Source organism: Podarcis melisellensis (assembly GCF_964234715.1).
Source record: "Podarcis melisellensis genome assembly, chromosome: 2".
NCBI classification, from domain to species: Eukaryota; Metazoa; Chordata; class Lepidosauria; order Squamata; family Lacertidae; genus Podarcis; species Podarcis melisellensis.
The window spans coordinates 3,494,354-3,521,159 of NC_138529.1; the positions used below are offsets into that span (position 1 = coordinate 3,494,354).

At 43.8% G+C, this 26,806-nt stretch overlaps 1 protein-coding gene and 1 long non-coding RNA gene across 5 annotated transcripts; one reads left to right on the forward strand and one right to left on the reverse strand.

Moving 5' to 3' along the window:
• Positions 1-596: 596 nt before the first annotated feature.
• Positions 597-14,607, reverse strand: NEUROD4 (neuronal differentiation 4). Of its 4 annotated transcripts, XM_081898180.1 has the most exons (3): positions 14,044-14,607; positions 13,858-13,929; positions 597-6,395 (listed from the first exon to the last, which is right to left on the reverse strand). In XM_081898180.1, exon 3 carries the CDS (start codon positions 6,384-6,386, stop codon positions 5,394-5,396), a length of 993 nt encoding a protein of 330 aa, XP_081754306.1. In that variant the 5' UTR covers positions 6,387-6,395; positions 13,858-13,929; positions 14,044-14,607; the 3' UTR covers positions 597-5,393. The 4 variants fall into 4 exon arrangements, with proteins under 4 accessions (XP_081754306.1, XP_081754304.1, XP_081754305.1 ...); XM_081898178.1 differs by lacking the exon at positions 13,858-13,929; XM_081898179.1 differs by lacking the exons at positions 13,858-13,929; positions 14,044-14,607 and adding an exon at positions 8,823-9,108.
• On the forward strand, positions 9,298-19,597 carry LOC309362601. The gene is made up of 3 exons (XR_014165029.1): positions 9,298-9,436; positions 18,632-18,716; positions 19,466-19,597. It is a non-coding gene; the product is annotated as an uncharacterized lncRNA (long non-coding RNA).
• Positions 19,598-26,806: the final 7,209 nt, after the last annotated feature.

The following is a 26,806-nucleotide window of genomic DNA, read 5'->3' on the forward strand; positions in this document are numbered from 1 at the left end:
TGCTGGGGAGACTTGCTGCTGTTGCCACTGCCCGGGGGATGCCAAGCTGCACTTTACAAGGGATTAGGCAACAGTGAAGAGGCCAAGGGAGGAGCTGGCACTAGTGGAGGAGGAAAATGCTGTTAATAACACTCCAGCTGGAGCCATAACCCAACAGGGAAAGCTGTAGGCAGAGGGGGCTTTAGGGGATTCTTCTATGGGTCAAAGAAAGAGGGATAATCTTTCCTTCTGTCTGTATCTGATTCTATTGATGTTGCCAATGTCCAAGATTTGGGAAATGTTAACTTTCACCTGTGAACACTGAGCATCCCAGATGATGGATGCTTCTGGAAATGGATGGCCATCTCTCTCTTCCCCTCCCCCTCCCGGCCCCATTTTGCAGGTGTGCAATTGCAAATGTTGAGAGATCTTTGAGGAACAGGTACAGCACAGCTGTAGAACATGCCTTTTACCAGCAAAAAGTCCCAGGTTGAATCCCTGGCATCACAGACTGCCCCACTCCTGTGGCCTAGAAAGAAGCGTTCTTAAATCACATGAGCCTTTTAGTTGAAACAAAATTCACCACTTTTATTTGGACAGAAGAGCCAATTCTGTTTTCTTTACAAAAGGATAAAATATATATACTTTAGTACAAAAAGACCCCCATGAAATAAACCCAACCATCATCACCCTCCTTGTCCTAGAAGCTGTTTATTAACAAGTTCCTTCAGAATACAATGGTTTTCTTGAAATTCTAATCTCTGCAGATAATTCCTCTACAGAAATGGAGGGCTCCTACTTGGTCATAAGTTCTCTAGCTAGAGGCTAGACAATGATGGAACAGGGTGTGGGCAGCCAACAGGAGCCACCCGCACCCCCCAAAAATACACCCCCTCAAACCCAGAAATTTGCTTTAAAATATAAAAATCCCCCCGGATGGGTATGTAGTCCCCCCAAAAGAGGACATGTCCAGGATTTCCTGGATGTATGGCAACTCTAACTCTGGCTTAACTTGAAAGGAAAACTAAACTGAATTGCATAGCCTTGGCAATTGTTATTGCTTATCTTTGGCTGCACCTGCGGCCAATAGTGACAATCCCCACAGAAGTCACCTCTCAAAGGGAACACAAACAGCATATACAGTATATAATTACTTGGTGAAACTGTGGGCTGGAGGCCCCCCATCCCCTGAAACAAAGTGGGGAGAGGAATAAGTTAAATAAATAAGAGCTAATAAATATCCATGGAGCAAAGGCACCATGAAATGAAGAGTGATCGAGAGATGTCTCCCAACATACACATTTATCCCCACAATTCTACACCTCCAACTAAAAATACTTTAAAGTCAATTCAATGAAGCAAGCAAGCAAACAAACAAACAAACAAACAAACAAACAAACCATAGGTCATTTAGCATGTTTCACATTTCATGTGAAATGAAAAAGGAAATAACTTAAAAGAATCTGGGTTAATAATAAATAATAGGGACACTTTAGACATGGCTTTTACTTGGGCGGCTGCCTTCTAGAGCAGGGGGTCACAAAGGAGCACAGTGGGTATCCTGTCCCTTTTGATGAGGCTGTGGGTTCCTTTTAATCTTCTTCAGCTGATCACAGGGCTCCAAGCAGAGATGCTAATATTATCTTCACATTTTATAGGAGGCAAATTTCAGTGACAACTTTTAGTGTTGGAAACCCTGGAGTTCCAAGGTAACTACCTAGAACAGTGTTCACATAGGATGCTCACAGACAGCAGTACTTACCGCAGTTGAGTTATATATAACTTTGGTAACACACAAATAAAAATGAATACCAGTATTCATATTGCTTAATAACCACTAGTAACAGGAAAGAAAAATCAGGGTGATGCTAATAAAATTGAAAAAAATACCTTGGCCATGCCACACTCCATATGTTGTTGGACAATAATGGCCACCATGCCATCTGGCATTGATGGGAATGGGAGTCCAACAACATCTGGAAAGCACCCAGGCGGGGAAGGTTGGCCAAAGCAGAGTGCTTTGATTGGGTAATCAGGGTTCCCCATACACTCTCCTGACTGGTCCTTCTTGAGCTCTGTCTTCCGACAAGAAGTTAGACGCCTGCTTTTCTTCTAACTTTGGACTTATCCAAACACATTTCCTCCACTCTTTCCGGGTACAGGACTGCGCTTTAAAGTCCCAGAGCTTTCCTTGCAAAAACCTGCTCTTTAGCATTTGACCAGAGCAAAGGGTTCTGGGTTTTTCCACAGATTGCTGTTTGCTCCAATTGTGCTTCCAAGAGTAGGTTTTCACAGGGAAAGCTCAGGAGCAAAAAAATCGGGTGCTTGGACACAGAGTTTTAAAGCATAGACTCTGCTGGAAAGAGAGGAAGAAAGGGAAGTGTGGATCACACACATGCTCAAGCAAGATTCCACCTGAGTCCCAAGACAGGCTCCACCTCATCTGTGACCTTTGCCTGGCTGGCATCCAGGAGTTTAAATTACATTAAATTAAATGTAAGTTCTGCAGTCACTGATCACGGCACATGCAATTTCATTGGAGAAGCGTTGCATTTAAATGGCTGGACTAAAATGAATAATAATAATGTCAACAGCAATGTGACATCAGCATTCTGAATAATACAGAGAGGCAGCCCTGCAAATTGGATTGGGCACTGGAACCTGAATTGTCCATGTATCGTGCATTAGCTGGGATATATAACAAAATACACCATTGTTTGTTGGCTAGCTGGAGAGAAGAGGACCTGGAAGCACGTATATCAAGTCCTCACAACCAGCTTTTAGACTTTTGAGTGTTCAGCTTAAAGATGGCAGTCAGTGGTAATGGGCTTCATTTGCTTTTGTGAAGTCCAGCAGTTTTTTATATCCCCACATTCTTATGCATGTTTATGCCTTGGTTATTGTAAGAAGAAAGGGTGGTAGAAGATCCAAGAACTGAGCCCTTTCTAGGGCACAAGCAAATGAGCCGGTTTTTTTAAAAAATGGTGGTGGGATGTGAGTCTCTTGCTTGACTGGAAAGATTGAAGATCCACCCATTGAGGTTTAGTTCAGTATTGTGAAAGAATGAATGACTACATTGTATCTTGCAACGGAAGTGATGCAGCTGGTCTGGACCGGAGAAGGCTAGCCTTCCATTTATTGCTGCTATACTGAAGTCATGAATTAGCAATGCCACATTGCACACACAGGCTAGGCAATGGAGGAGCTGGAGATAAATCAGTGTGATATTCATATTGAAAGTGAGACATTGCGCTTTAGGAGCATCCTTCCTATAAGGTGCACTGGTGATTGTGAGCTCCTATATGTGAATCCTCTTAGTGTATGAGAAGATGCTGGCTCATATGTGGCTGCTGCTGGAAGGAGCTACTGCCTTGTACATTTTCAGGAGTGTTGTTAGTCTTTCTTTCTCCCTACAGTTTCACCAAAGCCCCTTGGGAAGAAGCCTGAAGCCTGTATCATTTGCTTGATTCTCCTAGACACTATTTGGGATTTCAGATGGTTGAACATATGGGATTAAGATTTATGATTCAGGGGAGTGAGGCTGCTTCCCAAAACTGGAAAGTGTGGTTGCAGAGTCAAAATCAGAAACAGGGGCCTGTGACCTACAATCTGTTGTTGGACTCCAACCCCAGTCAGCCCCAGCTAGCATGGTCAATAGCATAGGAAGATAGGAGCTATAGGCCAAGCACATTTGGTCTAAAGCGATCATGACAGTCTGTAGCCGGGTTTGCCCCATGCGTGTGTTTTCATGGTGCTATGTATAATCCAGACTAAAGCTGTTGGGTTGGAAGAAGGATCTCTTAACTTTATTTCCCCATTAACAAAACCCTGTCGTTCCTAGTGGACAGGAAGCAGCAAGTGTTCTTCCTGTCCATCATGGTTTCACACTGGTTGTTTTTTTCACAGGGAGCAGGCAGAATCTCTGTGGTGTCTCCTTCCTGGGTATTGCTCTTTTCTGACTTCTGGGGAACTACAGACTGTCAAGAGAAATGGGAGTCTATAAATTCAGTGAACTTCGCCACTTTCTTTAGGGCTGGCATTGATTTTGTCTTACTACAAAAATCAAGGCCAAAATGGAGGTGCCTTCGGAAGTGAAACATCTGAAAGGCTGATCTAGGTGAGTCTAAAGAATTGTGATAAGTTTAATAAGCATAAAGCAGTGGGGGGGGAGGAATAGGTGTATCACACACCTCTGTTAGAGCTGGTGGTAAGTTTTGCACCAGGGCAGGGGCAACGGTCATAGATTTATATTTCCCTCCTCATAGGAATTTTATTGGGGAGCCATAAATCAAAAAGTGTTGCTGCACTTGTCTTGATTTCATTGTATTACCCACCCCCATCACCCTAAGGTCCCATGTAGATACTACTCTATCCCCTGCTGCAGTCTATTATTTAGAGCAAGCATGGGGAGCCTGTGCCCCTCTAATATCACTGGACTAAAACTCCTATCATCCTTGACCACTGGCCATGCTGTCTGAGGCTGAAGGAAACTGAACTCTAGCATCTGGATGGCCCTGGGTTCCCCATCCTTGATTGAGAGAGGTGAAAGGAAGGGGAAGAGAAAGGTCAGGAAGACAGATGCACTATGATAATAATACTTTGCCTTCCCATTTCCCAGGCTTTTGCATAAGCCCTACACCACACTTTTTATACCAGCTTTGTGCCTGGTTTCATGGCAGTGTGTTCTGCAGATTTGTGTGGAAGCACTGAACACTCAGTTTAGGGCAAAATGGCAAATCTAAATGTGAAGAAAGAGAAGACACAACAGTTTCTTTGCCTGTGGTGTGACTCTGACTCTAGTTTGCTTGGCAGAAATAACATTGGCTTAATCGGTCAGCTGCCTGCCTCTCCCCATTGCATTGAGTGGGCTTTCCAACTTTTATTTTATGTACTCATATTAATTTATATATTAACAATCCACCTTTTTTAAAAAAAGAAACTTTTTAACTGCATTTGCAAGGCTGTTTTGGGATCTGAATATGGTGGTGTAATGGTGATGTCATGGGTGATAGTTAATCAGCACCACCCACTGCCAGCTTCTGCTGCAAACATGCAGAGCCGTTTTCATTCCAGTGTTTGACCCTGGAAGGGGGGGATGTTTGTAGTGGATGCAATGAGGGTACTCCAAATCAGCTCCATTTTTAACTGTAAATGTTTTGTCTGCATCCTAAATGCAAAAACCATGAAGAAACTTGGAGCTGCACTTTAGGAATGGGGACCTGTCTGAAAGCCCATAAACCAACACAACTAAAATATATTTGTGCTCAGAGGAATGCGGTGTGACTGCCCATGAAACTAGTCTGATCATAGTAGAGCAAGTAAACTCCTTTTCACAGTATTAATTCTACTGATGTCACACCATCTCTACAAAGGATCGCATTCCTTTAATCCATGAGGGGATTCATCTTCTTGGGTTATTCACTGAATATTGCATTGAGCTGGGCCCCAACCACATGATGAGGATAGGAGTCATAGCTCATATCTATGGGGATATCATACCTGGGCACTGAGGTTGAGAAATGAGAGCTGTGCCCATGAGTGCTGCTCAAGCTAACAGATGGGTAGTGGGTCATGAAGCTGTATGATTTTTCCAGGTCTGGAGAACCATCTTGCTTTAGGGAGAAATTTCCACTGATGCTCAGGGGAGGTGTCAAGGGGCCCTCATATGCCGGAGATGTGCAGTCTTGGTGGTGGTTGCCAAAGGACGGATCCACAAGGCTTTTGAATGTGGGAGGCTTTAGGTGTACAAGGTGGGCCTCCATGTTTCCGTACGGTGGACTGGGCAGCCCAGGAGACTGGTAAGAAAAACTGTGGCTGGGCACAGCTGAGTCAGAGACAGGGCTTTTCTCCTCATGTTTCTCCAAGAACAGGGTTTGAGGTCCCAGCTGCAGGCAGCCAGCCACCAAGTTGCTGGTTGGTTGGGACAAACCTTTACATAGCATCTCGACAAAACCTTTCCCTTCTGGAGTCTGCCCACTTTCCAGAACCTCTGACAAAGCCCATATATAGTTCCTGGCAAGTCTGAGTGTCTCAATTTTGGACAACTTCTGTGTCTTGGAGTAGCAGGGCATCACCTGCCTAAGGTTATCCAGAGCATCATTGAGCCCATGCATCCGTGTTCGCTCCCGGGCATTAGCCTTCACCCGGCGGGCCCTGAACCTCTCCATTCTTGCCTTGGTCATCTTCTTCTTCTTTGGGCCCCTTCTTTTTGGCTTCCCACCATCTTCCTCCTCCTCCTCCTCCTCAATACTGTCATGCTCTTCATTAAGTCCAGCAAGTATCCCATAGGAGGCTTGCCTGCTATCTTCTTCCTTCATCTCATCTTGGGAGCTTAGGGCTTCATCTATCCATGGTTGAGATGATATGAGCTCGGCCATTTCTTTGGACTTGCTGTAGAGTTTGGTCATCCCTTGACCCTGGAAAAAACAGCAACCACAAATCCAAATGAATTCAGGAATGAGCAGGTCCACAAGATGATTTTATCATTTTATATAAAGAGGTATGACCCAGGAAATTATGTTCTACCATTCTGTTCTAGCCTGTGGTGCTTGTATGCAATGTCCGTCATACACAGTGCAGAACCATTGAAATTAGTGGACAGAAGTAACTTAGGTCAATTAATTTTAATGGGTATACTCTGAATAAAAATTTGATGGAGACAACCTTGTCTATTTAGCATATTGTGCAGCTTAACCCTGACCTTTCTCTAATCTTCCTATAGCTTTTTATCTGGAAGCAGGGGTTGGGAACCTGTCGCCTTCCAGATGTTATTGGACTCTCATCAGTATGCTCTCAGTGTGGCCTACAGTCAGGACTGGTGGCAGTTGTAGTCTCATAACATATGGAGGGCCACAGGCTCACCATCCCTGCCATAAACATAGACCTGCACAGCTTGCAAATGCACAAAACCAAAAGAAGCCCACTAGCCTGATGGGTGCTTCATACATCACCCCCTCGTGTTTTTTAACTTTTGGGTAGGAAGCAAAAGCAGAAGGTTTACAAGCCCTGGTGGGGAGACTGTACTGGCTGGTCATTGGCTGCACTGGTCTGAAACAGATGATCAGAATATTTCCTTTAGGGGTGAGAGAAGATTAAATCCACAATTATACCTTGTAACCTTGCAAGCAAATGAAAAAATGCCATAGGCCACATAACAGATTTGTATGGAAAAGCTAATTGGAGTTGTCACCAAATTTTACCAAAAATAAAATCAGATGCTAATTGGGGTGAGGGGCATCTTCATTCACAGAAACATCTGTAAGAACTTGGAGAGGAAGTTAAAATATATTAAATAATAAAATAGGAATCTCTCTGAGTTTTCATAATCTCAACACTCTGCTACTCTGAGCATAGTGAGAAGGTGGGATAAAAATCTATACCTAAAGGTCCTGATTCAACTAAAGTTAATAATCATTCCTGAAATAGAAGATGCAGTCGGACCTCGGGTTACAGATGCTTCAGGTTGCGTTTTTTTGGGTTACGGACCGCAGAAACCCAGAAGTACCGGAACGGGTTACTTCCGGGTTTCAGCGGTCACACATGCGCAGAAGCACTAAATTGCACTTTGCACATGCACAGAAGAGCCGAATCCCAACCCGCAAGTGCGCAGACGTGCCACTGTGGGTTGCGAATGTGCATCCTGCACAGATCATGTTCGCAACCCGAGCGTCCGCTGTACATAGAATCCAACAGAACAAATTAGTTGAGATTTAATTTAAACCCAGTTGTTTTTAATGGAACTTATTAAGTTTGGTTGGACATTTTTAGTGATGGATTCTTAGCTTCATAATTTATTTATCAGATGTCTGTCCTATCATCTATCTATCCATCTCTGTTGTTTGAATTTTGAGGCAGAATTTCACATTTCAAATACAGGGACCTACAACAAAATGTTGTGGTGCAGATTGATCCTACTCAGGGTAGGAGTCAGCCTCTGGTGAATAATGAATGCTACGAGAACACTACAGAGAAAGAACAGGAAAAAACAACAGCCTGGGTTTCATGATAATCAACTGCTTGTCAGCTTGACGTACTCATTTAATAAAGCTTAATGTGTAAGCAGCTTTGTTGAAAATGTGCCATCCAACTAATCGGTCAACTGGCCGCCGCCTCATCCAGTGTAGCAAATCCTACTTTTAATATGCCTGATGGGACTTGTATAATGGATTAAAGTGTTAATTGTTGTGCAAATGGGTAGTGTGTCCCATAGGCTCCAAGCAGACCCTAATTACGTTTTAGTAAGTAATTAGAATGTAGCAAACCTAGCCTTACCCTGGAACACATGTGGGCCAGATACTTGCATGCACCTGATCTGTCACAGTGGGAGGCCCTGCTCCTAGGGGTGCAGTGCAGTGTTGTGGGGCAAACATTGAACTAGCCCTGGGGAGATGCAGGTGCACAAGGCTTACTGGGTAAATATGGACCAGTCACTGTCTCTTGACAAGAGAGAACAACTTGGGATCCAGCGAGTGAATGCAGCTCCTTTGATGGCTCTCGGGAACTTCAATGAATGTCACCCTTTTTGCTGCCTACACAGAACTGAAAAACAAGCAAGGAGGCTAAAAAACCCTTAGTAAGTCACCGTACATGGCTAGTGTACTCTCTCTCGTTTGGTGGGTCACACAAGGTGTGCAAATCTGCAGGCTGCTGTTGAGTATGGTGGTGGTTGACCTGTTGGGTATAAGTGAGACTGCTCAGGCTTTGGCTGCAAGCTAAACCCTGGGCTGGGTTGTGGTGGGGGCTTAACAGAGCAGGAGGGTCAGCATCACATCTACAGCCCTGCTGCTCATACTGTCCAGGGTAGAAGGCATCAGAGGGAGGGGCAGGCAAATTGCTGTGCTGACCTGAAGCTGGTGCAGTGACTGGGCCTGGGCTGGGCCCGCTGCTGTCACACCCGGGTGAGGGAAATGTCCTTCAGATATGCCTTGAACTGACACACACTACTCTGTCTGAGCTTAAGGACAACTTCTGTTTCCTTCTGCCATTGCCATATAGCTTTGTGAAATGATCTAGAAATGATGAAAGTTTAAATCTCAATGATCTTTGGATGAGCTGAAAGTGTAGGCTCCCACTCTCTCACAAAAATTGTCATTGGCAGGCCGGTGAGTGGGGGGTCCTCTAGCACTTTTTTCAGAATTACATGTGAAAGGGCTACAAAAGTGTTTAGTTGTTAGAATGATCCCTGGTTGGCTAGAATTTCTTATATATAGCTGTCATTGCCCTCATTCAAAATGGCTCCCTTTCCATTGTGACACCACCAGCAAAATAATATAGGTAATGCTGTGTAGTGACATCATCACATCCAGTTATGTGATCCAGGATTGACTGAGATTCCTTGAGAAGAAAGGAAATAGGAGGAAAATGGTATTGGAAGCAACACCACAAGGGATACTAGTGATTGTGACAAACAGCTGTGAACAGGCACAACAAATTGTAGGACTAAAATACAACTTTAAAGGTAAAAAACAAATGACTAGATCTTTCAGCTCAGCTCTAAAATATCCACCATTTTAACTGAGAACAGAGCAAGACACAATGACCAGGTTGGTTGCAACTCATGACAAAAATATATTTCTAAATATATTTGGCAAGTGGGAAAATCAAGAATAAAATATAAAATATTTATGGATGCAAAAGAAAGAGGAGATTTTCCCCTGCCAGATATGAGACCATAGTATGAGGCATCCTGTCTTTGTTGGTTGAAGGAATGGATGACGTTAGAGAATTCACATATTCTAGACTTAGAAGATCACGACAATATTTTTGGTTGGCACACTTATTTATGGTATGAAAAGGTGAAAGTTCATAAAAGATTTACAAATCATATAATTAGGAAAAAATTGTATAGGATAAATCCAAGAATTTATTAAAAACACCACTTTGGTTCTCATCATTGAAAGCTATAGTGGTAAAGAAAAATAATATGATAGAAGGGTAGAGAACTTACAGAAATTTATTAAAACAAGAGGGAAGAGAGTATAAATTAAAATAATTTAAGGAATTATAAGGAAAGTTACCAGCATTGAAAGTTTGAATGAAGAATTTAAGAAAGATAGGATACGAGGGTTTTGGGAACAAATATCACAATTGGAGAGAGACCTGATGGAATGGAATGTAAAAGTGCTGTCTAAAATATTATTGGAATGGCAGACAAAAGATGAGCAAGTAAAATCCTCAATGATACATTGGGAATAGATATTGGGCATAATATAGACATGGAAGCATGGGAACGATTGTGGAATATGGATATAAAATTTACAACATGTTATGGTCTAAGAGAAAAATATATGAAAATGATATATCAATGGTATCTAACACAGTACACTGGCAAAAAATGTATAAATCTAAATCAAGTGTTGGAAATGTAAAGAGAAAGAAAGTACTTTTTATCATCTGTGATGGTCTTGTAGTAAGGTTAAAGCTTACTGGAAAATGATACATAATGAAATGAAAGGGATGTTTAAAATAATGTTTGTAAAAAAAACCCAGAAGCTTTCCTTTTGGGAATTATAGGGACAGAACTACCCAAACTGTATAGAAACTTATTTATGTATGCAACTACAGCGGCAAGAATGTTGCTCACCCAAAAATGGAAAGAAGCAGAAGTCCTAGCAAAGGAAGAATGGATACAAAAACTTATGGAATATGCAGAAATGGCGAAACTTACCAGAGGAGTAAGAAATCAAGATAAACTTTTTATAAAAGAATGGAAATGGTTTATTGAATATTTATAGATAAGAACATTGGCAGGCTTATTGTAATAACATGCAGTTTTACAGGAGTATATATTTAAAGTAGATGAATAAATGAGCAAATTAAGTTAATTTGGATATGCAGAAGATATTAAAGTAAATTTTAGGAACTGCAGAAAGAGGGGAAAGGATGTCAAGTTTTGAAATGTTAAAATAATTGTAAAATTAGTGAAATTATAAATCTGGAAAGTATCATTTTTAATGATGATGATGACGATGATGATGACACAATGACCAGGATTCAAATAGCCATGCTACATTAGCCCAGTAGGATGCTTGACTACTTGCAATGAACAGCAAAACTCTGTGATGTATCACAAAGTGGTTATCAAAGTCCCCTCAATTTCAGAAGTGATTTACTGCATAGCACGAGAGGATGCTTTTTGACAAACATAAACTCAAATCCTCCTTGATTACGTGATTCTTTGGATTCAGCCAAATGGGTCACAATTTATGCGCATACAGATTTAAGAATAGCATTAAGAGAAATAGAAAGAAACTCTGCTAACTTAACATCTGCTAACCTGAATCTGCTTGGAGTAAAAATGTGCATTCTCTTAGTCTCTCTCCCGCACATACAATTCCCATTTATAAATTTTATTTTATAAAGTTTAGGGCTTATGAAAGTGCAAAATAATTTTATTTGACAGGGTAAAACTTTATGCTGTTGCTTCAAAATTCAACACAATTAAATAAGCATTTCTATTTTTTAATAACCTTCTTTACTGAATTTAAAAAACCAAATTTGAACAAGCAACAAATGTATTAGGTTTCTTTTAAGATTAAAACCCACTGCAAATTCTTGCTAAATTTCAAATGTGAACCAAATGTCATCCCATTTATATAGAAAATATAGTTATGCAATTGGTTATTCATGTGCATTTTATTATTATTATTACTATTATTAATTATTATTATTATTATTATTATTATGAAAACAACCCAATAATTAGGATCTGCTTTCAGATAGGGACTGTACTAGATAATATTCAAGGTACTTCCTGATTTCTCAATAACATGTACCTAAAAGTTTGTGTCTGGAATTCTGGGCCATTCTGCACATTATGGTGACATTTATCACATGCTTTGCCGATAAAATATTGTTGATTAGGGCTTGGTCTTCCACCCCTACCCTGCTGCCCCACTAGGATTAGACCCTGCAAGAAATATATTGATGGAGCAAATCTGTCCAGGTGAAAGAACCCTTGCGAGAAAGAACCCTACCCCTGGTATGATTCCTCTCTCTTCCCAAAGCAATGGGATGGAAGGGTTGGCTAACATCTGGTTAATATTCCTCGACAAGCTGTCTCTCAATGCACTTGGGGAAGTCTCGGGTAAAGCGGAGCCAGAAGGGGCACAGCCAAGGGGCACAGAAAAAAAAGATAATGTTTCCGCATTTGAAATAGCCATGGGGGCACCAGATATCTGGTTCCGGCTGCATACACACCATACATTGGAAGCCCCCCCCCCAAGAATCCTGAGTACTGTAGTTTGTTAAGGGTGCAGGAAATTGTGGCTCTAGGGGAGTAAAATACAGTTCCCAGGATTCTTTGAGGTTAAAAATGTGCTTTAAATGTATGGTGTGTATACATCCATATTCTACATTAGTTTTTCTTTTTATAGATCATAATAGGACCTTCCACACACATACACACACTTATATGTATCATTGTTCCACACATTTCATTTATTCTTATCGGCTTCCAAATAAATGGGGCATGTTTGGCTTACTAAACAGAGCAAGGGACCACACAGAGTGGCTGGGGCAACCCAGCCAGATGGGCAGGATATAATAATAATAATAATAATAATAATAATAATAATAATAATAATAATAATAATAATAATACAGTTGCCAAAAATATACAGGAAGAGGAAAGACAAATGTCAAAGATGTAAAATGACTTGTCCTCCTAAGGCAAACCATTGCTCCATCTATCCCAGTATTACTGACTGATAGCTGCTGTCCAAAGTTTTAGCAAGTGGTACTGGGACCTGAAGCTAGGACTTTCAGTGTGCAAAGCCTGATTTCTGTTGCAGAGGTATAGCTATTCTCCAGTGCTTAGAAGCAAAAGCAATGGATTCATGAATTTGCAATAAATTTAAGCAGGATGGGAGGGGCTCTTTAGAGGGATGGAATGGAATAACAAGCTGCTCATGGAACAAACAAGATGCTTTACCTCTCAAAGGGAGATTGCAAATATATATGTCAGCGCAACTGCAATGCATGGAGCTGTACATTAATCAGTGTTAGACTTATAATTTGCCTAACACTTATTGTGGGTTACATTACGTTTTCACACATGTCTTCAAAACAAGCTTTCAAAGGAAAGCATCAGAATTTGTAGTTTTAGGGATGACCATAACAGCAGCTTCCCCAAAGTCCCCCAGTAAAGGTCATGAGTTGGGATATGAATCTAAATTCCCACAGAATGAATTCCAGAGCTTTCTAATGGGTCACTAGCTCTGGCTTAGATAAACAGTCCTAAACTGTTCACACCCTCCGCTTCCCATGGATGAATTAATCTCAAATTCCAAATCATCAAGTCTATGTAGAGAACTATTAATACAAATCAGAACCACCTGTTCTACACTTGTATCACATACATAAAAAGTCACACCTTTTGTCCAGGAATGATACATTTCCTTCTGTTCTCATAGATTCTCATTCAGATTTAATTGCACATTCTTTCCACTCACCCACAAGCACTGAAAAACATGCAGAAACTCACTCATCTATCGTTGTTAATCACCTTGACTGTGCATTAATGCCCAAGCAGACAACCAAAATACAGTGTGAGCATTCTCTCACCTCCAGGTAGTTTGACTATCTGTACTACCTTACCACATATTAGATGTAGGTGCATGGTTAGAATCTGTGGTTCAAACAGCCACCAGTTCCCACCCCTAAATGGTGCGCACTGAACTGAAAATGTGCCGAGGGAGGTAAATAATATGTACAAAGTGATTTTAATTATGTACCTTGTAGACTGGAAGACAGCTCAAGCATAATCTTGGGGTAATGCTCAAACTGATTAATTACGCTTTCCTGAACTCTTAACCCTATTTCGTACCGATAATTAACATGAATAAAGACTTTAATCACACCTGGCTTACACAAACTTACTTTTGCACGTGGAATTGAGGGTTCTAGATGGGAACAAATTTGTGAGTTCAGATTCAGACCTGTAGGCCGTAACTTAAGGAAAAGAACATACAATTTCAGTTTGCACCACCCTTTTAGTCAGAAGGAAATGCCTTTAAAAAAAAACAAAAAAGCAGTCTTTAGCAAATGACTCCCAGCCCCTCTTACCGTGCTAAAGGGTAGCCTTTTGACCACCTCCCGCTTGCTCCTTGTTGACAACAGAAGCCAACAAAAGTTTCTTGAGTGTTCAGTGTTCCTCGAACATTCTTCCACAGCGGTAGGACCTTTCAGCACCAGAGGCCGGGGACAGCTCCCTCACCTCCACTATAGGAAAAGAGCCTCTGTCTTTAGTCCCGGGTTGCCTTCGAGCCTTTCCCGGTCTCTCTTTTCTCCCGCCCACTGGCGCAGGCTGGCGCTAGAAAACACAAAATAACAGGCTCCCCTCTGGGTCACGGCTGTCGACCCTATGCCTCTCTGTTCGCTGGGTTTTCAGCGCGGTCTCGGCACTTAGTGGAGGTTCAGGAACTTTCTTCTGCTGCTTCCTCTTCCAGAACCACAAGTTCTCCGGGCAGCTCCTCCTCTTGCTTCTGGAGAACTCCTCGGGATCCCGACACTTTTGAAAAGCTTTCTGGTGTTGGCGATTTCCGCTTGACTGGAACCTCCGGGAGCTCCTCCCACTTGGGGTAGAGAAAAGAGAGCGCAAAGCAGCAAGGACGCCTGCACTGGACGTCTGCAAGGAAAGTTTTCTAGTCTGCTTCCTTTCCCTCCCTTTAGTTTCTGGAAGCCCAGCCAGCGCTGAATTTCTGAAATAAGAGGTTTAGCATCCCACCTCCCAAAAAGCTACAGAGCTTGACATCAAAGCACCTGCCTTCCCATCTCTGCCATCTCAGATGCAGGGCAGAAGTAGCTGTGGCTTCTTAGGGCATGTGTGCGCATGAAGAGAAAACCTGCACATGTTCCGAGGCCGTTATGTAGATATATTGTGGAGTTAAAGCTTTCTTTCACACCCTTGCTCAGATTAAGCCTTGTTAGCAGAGGGGGAGGAAGGACGATGCTAACACCACTTAAGGCATTTAAAATCCTACTAGGTGGGAAATGATGTTTAGTTTCTAAAATGAGAGGGGATGCCTTGTAAGCCCTGACTGCTGTGGACATTTTATTGCAGCCATTCAGCGCTGAGGACTCTGTACCTGAACACAAGAAGGGCCCTGCTGGATCAGACCAAAGGCACTTCTAGTTTCCCAAAGTGGTTATCCATATGTCTGGAAAGTCTTCAAGAAGGACCACTTGTCATTCCCCGCAAGTGGCAACCAGGGGCATATTGCCTCTGGCTCTGGAGGTAATATATAGCAGTCATTACTAGGAGACATTGATTGCCTTACTTCCATGCTCATCCATGCTCAAATGTAGAAACTTTACCATTATTTCATGCCTAAGAAGGCCAAGCTCAGCTACCAGGGGACAGGCAAAGCCCCAGTGAGCCTTGTCTCAAATTAAGTCCTGCTGTGACAAGGCTAAATGTCATGTTTGGCATGAAACCTATCTTGTCTTATATGCATGCATGCTCACACGTGTTGGTAGTTTCCTAGAGTATGTGATGATAAATGCAAACAGATGACAAAAAACTAAAATTAAATTGATAAAAATACAAAATGTTAAAAATTCCACTCACTTCTGTTCAGAAGAGTGTCTCATGTTCACCCACCTCTATCCAGTTCTAAATACAGGTAAGTAGCTGTGTTAGTCTGACACAGTTGAAATATATATTTAAAAAAATTTAAAATGTCCAGTAGCACCTTAGAGAGCAACTAAGTTTGATCTTGGTATAAACTTTTGTGTGTATCTGAAGAAGTGTGCATGCACATGAAAGCTTATACCAAGAACAAACTTAGTTGGTCTCTAAGGTGCTACTGGACAATTTTTAAAAAAATTTATACAGTTCTAAATATTTAGTCTTGCTTACCAAAGTTTAACTTTTCAGTGTGTGTGTGCATGAACACCCACACAGCAAGAATATACCATAAGAGAGGTTGGGCAATAGATTTATTCACTGGCTTTAATTGCATAGGGAGATTTACTGCATTTTCATCCTAATTACCGTATCTTAATTTGTTAAGAGCTTCCTGAAACATCAACTTGAAGACCATTACATGTTTCAGGTGGATGTTCACCATGTCCTGCACCAACACCAGCTATTACGCTTCTCTCTCTCTTCCTCACCTCTTGTGAACATGCAGAATAATAGGGATAGAGTTGGCAGGGGTCTTACAGTATAGGTCGTTACCATTGAAGAGTTTCCTCTATTCAGCTAAAATCAAACACCAGGCACTTGTGACTTAAACCCATTAATCTCTTCCTGTCCTCTGGGGCAGAACTTTTTTTTGTTATGGCAGAAGCAGGAACACTAGAGATGTGAAGTCCCCCCGCCCCAAGCACTAGAAATATTACCTCTGCCTGGGACTTCCGGGGTGGCGCCTCCCTCTGAACTGGAGGGACCAGCTCCGCACGAAACGGGTCGTATCCGCTACGGCGAAGCGGGGACCCTTTCAAAAATCACAGGTGGATGAAGCCTGTGACCATGGGACTCGGCGGGCACCTTTAGTGCCCCCCAACCCGCTAAGGAACCCACCAACGGGCTCCGAAGTGAAGAGGGGGAAGTGGTGCGGTGCTGAGAGTCATTGGCTATTTCCGTGGAGCGAAGCCGCATAGCTGTTGCCGGTGAGCACTGCCTTTTTCCTGGAACAATTGGGACTTTAAAACAACAACCCTTGAGTAGTGCGGAAATTGGATTCTTTAAATATCTTTAAATTCGGCACTGATCGGGGAAGGTCCAAACAGGAAGTCTGCCTCCCCTTTCTGTAAATATTCTAAAGCAAAGAACCTCCAACTAAGGTCGTGGAGAGCTTTATTTTTTGCAAAAGATTTTAATTCTGCTGATTGAGATTACAAGAAAATTTATTTGGAAGCAGGGGAACCTGTGGGAGAAGAACTAAATTTAAAAATTGATGTGCCACCCCCCCCGGACCCGGGAGTGGTCTGTGAGAGCCGGTTGATGAGCAATTGAACAATTTGACAGCTGTCAAGTTAGCTGTCAAGATACAAAAAGAGGACTTTGTCTCTGCTGCTTATATTGGTTACAAGTTTATGTTTTCAAAGAAGGAAGGACTGCTACAATTTAACGTATGGAACTTTTGGTTTTGTGCTGAAAGGAGTAAAAAGAAACTTAAATCCCCCTAGAGGGAGTCTTGGGACATTGCATTAAGAACCAGCTGAGAAATTGTTTTTTAACCTTGATATGCTTAAGAATGGCAGTTGGTAAGGAAATCCAGTCTGAACTGAACAGGACTTTCTTTCTCTTGGGAAAGCTGCAAGGTCAAATAGGTGTTTTGACTACAAATGTTACAACTTTGGGCACAAGAGCTAGTACTAGCAATGAACTTGATAAGAACTTGGTACAGGAATTCTACTTAACTGAACAAACAGAGAAAATTGAGAAGGAGAATAATGTTGCCTTTGAAGAGAAAAAAGTGGGGGACTCAACCCTGCAGATGCAAAAGGTGAGCTGCAACTTCAGGCCTGACATGATGGTAACAAGAAGAAACAAATTTCTGAAAATGGAAGCCTGGCCTGAATTGGAAAATGCAAGATGGAGAGACCTCCTTATCTGGAGATCATTTGACCCTTGGATTATAAATTTGATTCAGCTGGAAGTTGGAGCTATGGGGACATTTGGAATTCAAAGGAGAATGAAACAAGATGTGGAATACCCTATAGGTCTTATCTTCAAGTACGTAGGCCTGGTTGGAAGAAACGTGGATGCTGCAGGGCGGGAGTCTCCCTGAGATTTGGTCTTGAATATTAAAGACTATCAAAAAGACTGGCAGAGGAGCTATGAGAGAGATTTAAGAGCCTCGGGTTGATGGTCTTATTTTGAGATTTGTTGGAGGCTTAAACCGGGAAGGGGGATGGGTGGAATGAAAAATGGGAATTTAAAGTGTACATAATATAAGTTGCTTTTTTGTTTTATTTTTTGTCTTACTTTTAGGAGAATTGGAAATTCGTGGAAGGGAATTTTCTTTCGACCTTAGGGAAATGTTTTAAGAACAAGTACCATTATATAGGTTTGGATGAGAGTTAAGTTTGGATAAAGTAAAAAAGTGGTTTTCAAAAATATGGCAAAATTAAGGTTTTTGTTGATAAGATGTTTGAGAAAGGAATTGGATAAGGATTTGCTGAACCAACAATTTGAATTGGAATACAAAAAAGGGAGGAGGTCTGGGAAATATGTTAATGAAAAATAAGTAACGGAAATTTTATGTGTTTTTAATCATTTTTATTTTTGTATGTATGTTATTTTTTCTTTTTTTCTTTTTTTGTATGTATGTTATTTTTCTTTTTTTCTCTTTGATTTTTATTACATTACTATTGGAAACTTTAATAAATATTCTTTTAAAAAAAGAAATATTACCTCTGCCTTCCTCACTAGCATGATCCACACCATTTCAAACCTTTTGTAATAATCCATGAGGACTAGAAACCTTGCAGTTTTTTTAACAGTGGAAGTTGAGGCAATAATTATAAATGACAGAAAATGCTTAGCAACTGCTGAAAAGAAGACCCCACATCTCTTCATCCACCTTTCCCTGCTAACATTTATCTTGCCATTGTGTCATTGATTTCCCTGGCAGACAAAGAAGCGCAACAGGTATAAACAACCAAAATAACATGACTTCATATATTTTGCCTTATGAAATAGGGCAGAGAGGAGGAGACGCAGAATTGTCACTCTCAACAGCATCCATGATGGTCGCCGTCTTAAGCAGACTTACTTATGAGGACAGGTGTCAGAGCTGCCTCCAGGTCCCAGCTCACAGAGGACCAACGCTAGCCGGTAGTAATGTACAAAAGTCTTTATTGAGGTTCAGTTTCCATTTACAAGCCGCAGCGTGCAGCCCTACGTCTAGACACTAGATCGGCGAAGCCCTGTCTGAGTCTCCACCCCCTGTACACCAGTTTAAGACTCTAGCCTTACTCCACCTTTTCCGTTGCTCCTTTCTCCTCTGGGTCCTTCTGCCCCCCGGTGTCTCCTCCTTCCTGGACTCTTCTGACGCTGACCCCCCTGACTCCTGTCCCTCCTTTCAGCGGGCTTTAGGACCTGGCTCTCTATCCGGGCTACCCACTGTGCCGCTCGCCTGTACATTTGAACTTGGCGCGCGCACCCATCTTCCAACCTTCCTCTCGACCGTTTCCTCTCTTTCCGATGGAGGCGTGACCAATCCTGACTCATCTCCTCCCGCTGGCGGTGAGCAGCCAGATCCCGATACCTGGGACTCCTCCCCCCTACTGCTCTTTGGTGGGGAAGCTGGTCCCGATTTCCAGCTGCTGCTCTCTGAGTCCCCTCTGGCCCCTTCTTCCTGGGGTGTCCCCCTTGCTCTGACCCTGGGAGCCCCTCTCTGTGAGTCTTCCGATTCGCTGGAAAGACTCAGAGACCTCGGACCACTGTCATCGCTTAGGTTTCCTTCGGATTCCTCCCCCTCGCTCTCCGTTTCCTCCCTTTCCTGTGCCTCTGCTCCTGAGCCCCTGACAACAGGAATGAGGAAACTTTGGCCCTTCAGATGTTCCTGGCTGAGGCTGATGGGAGTTGGAGTCCAGGATCATCTGGAGGACCCCATCCCTGTACTAGGAAGTAAGCCACAACGGGACTTACTTCTGATTAAACAACATGCTCAGAATTGCACTGAAGGGTGAGAATGAAGTCTATTTTGCCACGGCTGGCTCTCTGCTGAACATCCTTGCAACGGGGCAGCAGAAAGGTGGGATGGGAGCAGCTGACTTGCCATTGCCATTAACTCTCCCTTTTCTGTTATTAGTAGCACCAGCCAGATTCACCAGGCTCCCTGCTGAATGTAATTACTGTACTGGTTTGAGCTCCTAAGAGGGTCTATATGGCATGTGCTTCTCTCTCCCACATGCCAACACCAGGCACACTCAATTCAAGTTATCATCATCTCACACAGAGCTTGCCCTCTTGGAGTCTGGGATTATCAGGACTACTAATTAATTCATTAGCTGATGGGTGGTGTTATGTCCTCTTCATCTCCAGACTGGGATGCTCAGGGAGGGAAGTGTGTGTGTGTGTGTGTGTGTGTGTGTGTGTGTAGCAGAGAACAGATTGCGGCCCATCAATCTGCCTGTTGAGGCACTCGCTTTGCTTGTGCCACTTCCCCCTCCACCAGCAGATGGTTCCAACAGGTTCAGAGGGTGCCTTTCCTTTGGCAGGAGACAAAAGCAAGAGAGGCAGCAGCCAATGAGAAAACGCTGGCAGTTGGAGGGGTGCATGAATACAAATATTCCTGCTTGTGTGTTTCCCGGATGGGGCATGCAAAGGAGCAAGGATTTGAACTCACAGAATGAGAAGCCCTCATGTCTGCACGAGTGACCCCTGATGAACCCAGCAGAGAGCGGCCAGCCCATTGTTTCCCCTTCAAAGCAGAGCTTGAGGAGCCCACGTGCCAAGGGGCTAATCCTATTGTCAAGAGGCCCCACATCTGTCAGACTTAATGGGGGGAATCTCCTCTCCCTTAGTCCCTCTCTGGCCAGGAAGCTCGCAGTCAAGGCGCTCTCTTTTCCTGTGGGACCAGGACCCTCCCTGCAGACAGAAAACAGAGTATCAGGGAAAAGTCTATGCTCAGCTATATGCCCTGCAATGCTGATTTTCTGTGTAAAGCATCCTTCCCACAAATGGGATACATTCAAACAGGCAACACAGCCTGCTTTAATACTCCCCATGCAGCTGCAGGGGGGGGGTGTTTTCCCATCATAGCCAGCATGATTGGTCCTCTCTCGTGTGGAGGAGCTCTATGTGCATATCTAAGCATGTACATAAAGCCCCAAGTATTTATTACTATTTTTTATTATTACATAGCTTGCTTCCAGGGACCTCAAGGTGAAGTTCATGGTTCTTCCGCTCCTTAGTTATTTATTTAATTATCAATCTCCTTCCACACACATGGCTCAAAATTATGGACAAACTGCACCAAAAACCACTCAAAAACAACACAGAAAATAACAACATGGCTGAGTGCAGATTTGAATCCTGGACTCCCAGGTCCCAATTTGACACTCTAACCACTTTATTGGGTCCTCCCTTAACATACCAGCCAGCTTTCCTTTAAAAGCTTTTAACAAATGTGTGCATAGGGCTCTGCCATGCTATTTCCCCGGTCCTTGCATTACTTTGCTGCTGTCTCTGCTGCTCTCTCAGGGTCTGGCAGTTAATCTCAGGCGAAAGAGCTTCACCGCAGGCCAGGACCAGGTACTGCAGTATGTTTCCATCTGGGTAACTGTGCAGTTTGCAGTCTCTGTCCCTTCCTGGTGGCAGTCATGAGTGATGAAGATGGGGGAGAACAAAAATATAAAATGTCTTAGAGCTCTGTATGGCTGGGGATTCTGTTTCCCATATGTACCTACTACCTTTAGAAAGTATTGTATCACACAAAGCAACCAAGCCACAAAACTGTTGTCTATCAAGATGATCCTCTTCCAGCAAACACTCAACCCACCAAACTCCACAGTTTTCCATTTTTCTTTTTCATAGAATCATAGAGTTGGAAGAGACCACAAGGGCCATCGAGTCCAACCCCCTGCCAAGCAGGAAACACCATCAGAGCACTCCTGACATATGGTTGTCAAGCCTCTGCTTAAAGACCTCCAAAGAAGGAGACTCCTTGGCAGCAAATTCCACTGTCGAACAGCTCTTACTGTCAGGAAGTTCTTCCTAATGTTTAGGTGGAATCTTCTTTCTTGTAGTTTGGATCCATTGCTCCGTGTCCGCTTCTCTGGAGCAGCAGAAAACAACCTTTCTCCCTCCTCTATGTGACATCCTTTTATATATTTGAACATGGCTATCATATCACCCCTTAACCTCCTCTTCTCCAGGCTAAACATGCCCAGCTCCCTTAGCCATTCCTCATAAGGTATCGTTTCCAGGCCTTTGACCATTTCGGTTGCCCTCCTCTGGACATGTTCCAGTTTGTCAGTGTCCTTCTTGAACTGTGGTGCCCAGAACTGGACACAGTACTCCAGGTGAGGTCTGACCAGAGCAGAATACAGTGGCACTATTACTTCCCTTGATCTAGATGCTATACTCCTATTGATGCAGCCCAGAATTGCATTGGCTTTTTTAGCTGTCGCGTCACACTGTTGGCTCATGTCAAGTTTGTGGTCAACCAAGACTCCTAGATCCTTCTCACATGTACTGCTCTCAAGCCAGGTGTCACCCATCTTGTATTTGTGCCTCTCATTATTTTTGCCCAAGTGCAATGCCCAGCTCCCTTAGCCGTTCCTCATAAGTCATCGTAGGACCAGATCTAAAATGGCTGTTCCTCTTGTTGCTTCTCCCACTTTCTGGACAATGAAGTTGTCTGCAAGGCCAGTGAGGAATCTGTTTGACCTTATGCTCTTGGCTGAGTTTGACATCCAACAAATATCCGGGTAATTGAAGTCCCCCATTACTACTATCTTCCTTCCTTTTGCATGCTTGGCCATCTGTTCCAGGAAGGCATCATCTATGTCCTCCGTTTGGCTTGGGGATCTATAGTAAACTCCCACAGTGAGATCGCTGTTATTCTTCTCTCCCTTAATTTTGACCCAAATGCTCTCATTTTGGCTTTGAGGTTCTAAATCTTGGATCTCTTCACAGGTATACACATCCCTGACATATAACGCTACTCCTCCTCCTTTCTTGTCTGGTCTGTTTCTCTGAAATAGATTGTATCCCTCCATTATTACATTCCAATCGTGGGACTTATCCCACCAGGTTTCAGTGATGCCTATTATGTCACATTTAGTTTGCTGTACCAAGAGCTCAAGCTCATCTTGTTTATTTCCCATGCTTTGTGCATTAGTGTACAGACATTGAAGTCCATTAATCATTCCCCCGTGTCTCTTATTTAAGGATTTTTTCTCCCACCACTAGGTCTGCGTGCTGTTTGCTCCATTTGGTCTATGACATTTGGATGATCATCTTCATCAATTGATAGACTCCTACCTTCAGGAGCACTGTCTCCCTCCCCCACATTAGTCAGTTTAAAGCCCTCCTGATGAGGTTTCTGAGATTTTTGGCAAAAACATTCCTCCCAACCATTGTGAGGTGCAGCCCATCGCTTGCCAGAAGTCCATCTTCAAGAAACTGCAGTCCGTGATCTAAGAATCCAAACCGTTCCTGTTTACACCATTTGCGAAGCCAGCTGTTCACTTCCACTATTTTTCCCTCTCTCCCTTGGCCACGTCGTTCAACTGGGAGGACAGATGAGATGACAATTTGTGCATTTAATTGCTTCAATTTCCTGCCCAGAGCCTCGTCGTCTCTTTTGATCTTCTGGAGGCTATTGCTTGCAGTGTCATTGGTTCCCACATGAACCAAGAGGAAGGGGTATTTGTCAGTGGGTTTTATGATTCCTTGCAGTCATTCAGTTACATCTTGGATCTTAGCCCCGGGGAGACAGCACACTTCCCGAGACATCTTGCCACATCTGTGGATCACTGCTTCTGTTCCCCTCAGTAGGGAATCCCCTATCACCACTACATGCCTCCTCTTAGGTTTGGTCGGGGTTCTTCCGTGAGCTGTCCATTCCAAAGTCGCCTGCACATTCCCTGAGGACTGACTTTGCTGCTCGTCTTCATATACCTGATCGACTGTAATGAGGGAGAGATCCTGAAAAGGAGTCTGCTCTTCGTCTTCCATGCTAGGGGAGAGGACCTCAAAGCGATTGTGTATTTCTAAACAATCAGAGCGGACTCTGGGCCTCCTACTTCTTTGAGTCACGTTTCTCCATATATCTGGCTCCTGTGTTGGTGAACTAGCCTCCTTCTCCGGGGAGTCCCCTGTCTCCTCCTTGGTGGAGACAGTGTGCTCTGTTGCTTCCAAGAAGAGCTCCAGCTCTCTAATTCTTTGGAGCGTAGCTACACGTTCCTCCAGTTGCTGGACTTTGTCTTTTAAGAGGGCAATCAACGTGCAATTGCTGCAGGTAAAGCTGCCTGCAACCTTTGGCAAGATGGCAAACATTGCGCAGGAACCGCAGGCGACTGCAGCTGTTCCCTCACCCTCCATCTTGAGAACGTGTGTCGTTAGGGGTGACTACAGTGGTCCTCCATCATAAAAAGTGTGAAGACAGGACAAATAACTCCCCCCCCAAAAAACCTAGGTCTCCCCCAACAAATGTTTGAGACTAGCTCCCCTAAATCTAATAGATGGATCAAACTGCTCGTGCCGCTGCCCTGCAAGCTCTGATAATCTCCTCCCACAGCTAATCACCTGCCTCAACAGAAACCCTGCCCCCTCTGACCCTTGCACAGGGAGAGCAGCTAATCAGCCACAAAGAAACACACACACAAGAAAACCCTTTTTGCTCCTTCTTCAGCTGCTACCGTGCAAGCTCTGCTGACAGTAAATGTGGTTAGTAGTCCTCATTGTGCCGGGGGGGGGGGTTTGGAGGGGGGGGAAGTGCTATTCCCTTAGGGTTGTTTTTTTTCTGCTTCTGCAGACTACAGGGTTCCCCTGAGCATGCTAATACATCTCCCTTGTTTCTCGGGTTGGTTTGTGTTTATTGAGCATTCATCCTTTTCTCTCTCTGAGGAGGTTAGACAATGAGCATTCATCCTGATTTGCTGGCAGGGAGTTTAGACGAAGTCCCCCCAAGCCAAGTGCTACTCCCTGTCACTTTCCTTAATGCAGAAACTTCCATCTTTGGGGGGAAAGACTCGCAAATAACTATAATTCTGTTATCTGAATTTTCGAGCATGTGCTTGAATCCTGACCACAGCAATGGCCTGGAAATGCCTTCAGCGACCCTGCACTGGTTCCATTTCTGTTGTCACTTCCCCCTTGAGTTTACTGTTAGAGGGAGCGATTCTTATTGTCCTGTACCAGTTCCATTCTGCAAATGAGAATGATAATCTGGATTTACAAAATGGAATTCCACTACCCAGAATGAAGCCTGGTCTACCAAATGATGCTTCTTTGTCTGCAATTGCAGCTTTATTAAGTACCTGTATGTCACTGTGTATTTTACTCGCCTGTTCTCCATCTCCCTGCAAATCCTACATGCCTACTGGGCTTTCCTGGGGTAATCTCCTTTCTACCTCTGGGTCTTCCGCAAGACACCCGTTCCCCCCGCATCCTCTCACTGCATCAGGCAGCTTTCCTAAAGTTTCCAGATACTGCCTTTGGCAGATACCTTCCACGTGCTCAGATGTTGACACCAGAGCCCAAATTTGTGAGCCTTTTTTTTAATCCGTTCCAGAGCTGACTGTCTTCTTTCCCAGGCTGCCCTGTCATACACGCCCCAAGCGCCGACTTGGTGACTCTGAGCCAGCCAGCCCTGCTGGAGCCGGCAAACGGCTTCTTCTTTCAGCACACATGCTCCCCTGATTGGATCCGCTGCTGCACATTGTATTCCTCCGGCACCTCCTCAGAAGGCCCAGGGACCCATCTGTCAGCCAGCAGCACATCAACAGGCCTTGTGGCGCTTCTCCCCCCCCCCCCACTACCGCCCTCTGTGCCCCCGCTTCCTCCACCCATTCATTCCCCTCCAGGACCTAGAGATGAGAATCCTCTCACCATTCACTATTCCATGTGAAATTTGGATCTACCAACCAGGACCAGTTTGGGGTCCTCTGCTGTTTTTGGTGGGGAAGACAAAAGCTGCGTTAGTTGCAGTGATTATTCCCCTTGTCCAAAAACAACATAAGTAGCTGTGCAGAGGAGGAGAGGAATAGGACCAATGAAGGGGGCAGCCAGAGACGAGGGGAGTCCCTGGGGAAGAGAGGGGTCCTACTTAACGTGGGGTGCCATACAGGGTGAGAGTGCAGCACGAGGGTGTGGGGGGTTGCGGCACCCAAAATGGTTGCTGAGATCTCGTGTGAAAAAGCAGGATGTCCCTTTTTTCTGGGGCCCTTGGAAGGTATGGAGCTGTAGAGTTGGAAGGGACCCTCAGGAACATCTGGTCCAACCCCCTGCAATGCAGGGATCTCAACTAAAGCATCCATGACAGGTGGCCATCCACCATCTTTTGTCAAACAGCTCTTACTGTCTGAAAGTTATTCCTGATGTTCAGTTGGTATCTCATTTCTTGTAACTTGAATCCATCAGTTCCCATCACCCAAAAGTTCTTGGGAGATAGTTCCAGAATACGAATGCATTTCAACATTCAATAAACAAGAAAACAAATCAAAAAAACCTTTAACGTCAATTGGTTAATTTCTGAAATCTTTTTATCAATATTTTCAATCAATATTTTGTACTGTGATGTAAACAGCTGAGAGACACCTTTCTGATTAAGCAGCGTGTGAATCTTGCTAAATAAGCAAGTGTCCAATTTGTACCTATTAGTTCCCATGTCCACAACCTTCTTTAAAACAACCATAACAAAAAGCCTCCTCTGTCTGCAGCCACCCTTGCTTTGTGCTTCCACCCGCTGTTCCCACAAGCCCCCACCCTCTTGCACTGCTGTCCTGACTGTCCACTGCATGAGATGCAGCTGTGAGCCTTGGCACTTCTATCTGTCAGGAAGGAGAGCCCTCTGGCCACTGCCCTTTGTCATACAGAACAGGCTCCAAACATCCCTGCCTTCCCCCCACAGTGCTAGTGCCATCACTCAACTTGACAGGCGTGGGCCAAGAGACAGGCCAGCATGATCACTGGCCAGGCCAGCAGGATGCAGGGCCTGCCATTGCTGTGCCTCTTGAGCAGCTAACACCTGATTCCCCCTTTAATTGTATCTTCCCCACACTTCCCCAGTGTCATGCTAATCGGAGCCCATTTGCTGCAGCTGCCTCTATTCAATTAGGGCCATCACATAATATGCAGTAATTCTATTTCCATGCAGAATCTCAGGCCCTCTTGGGCATAGGGTGCAGGGGCTGGGGGAAA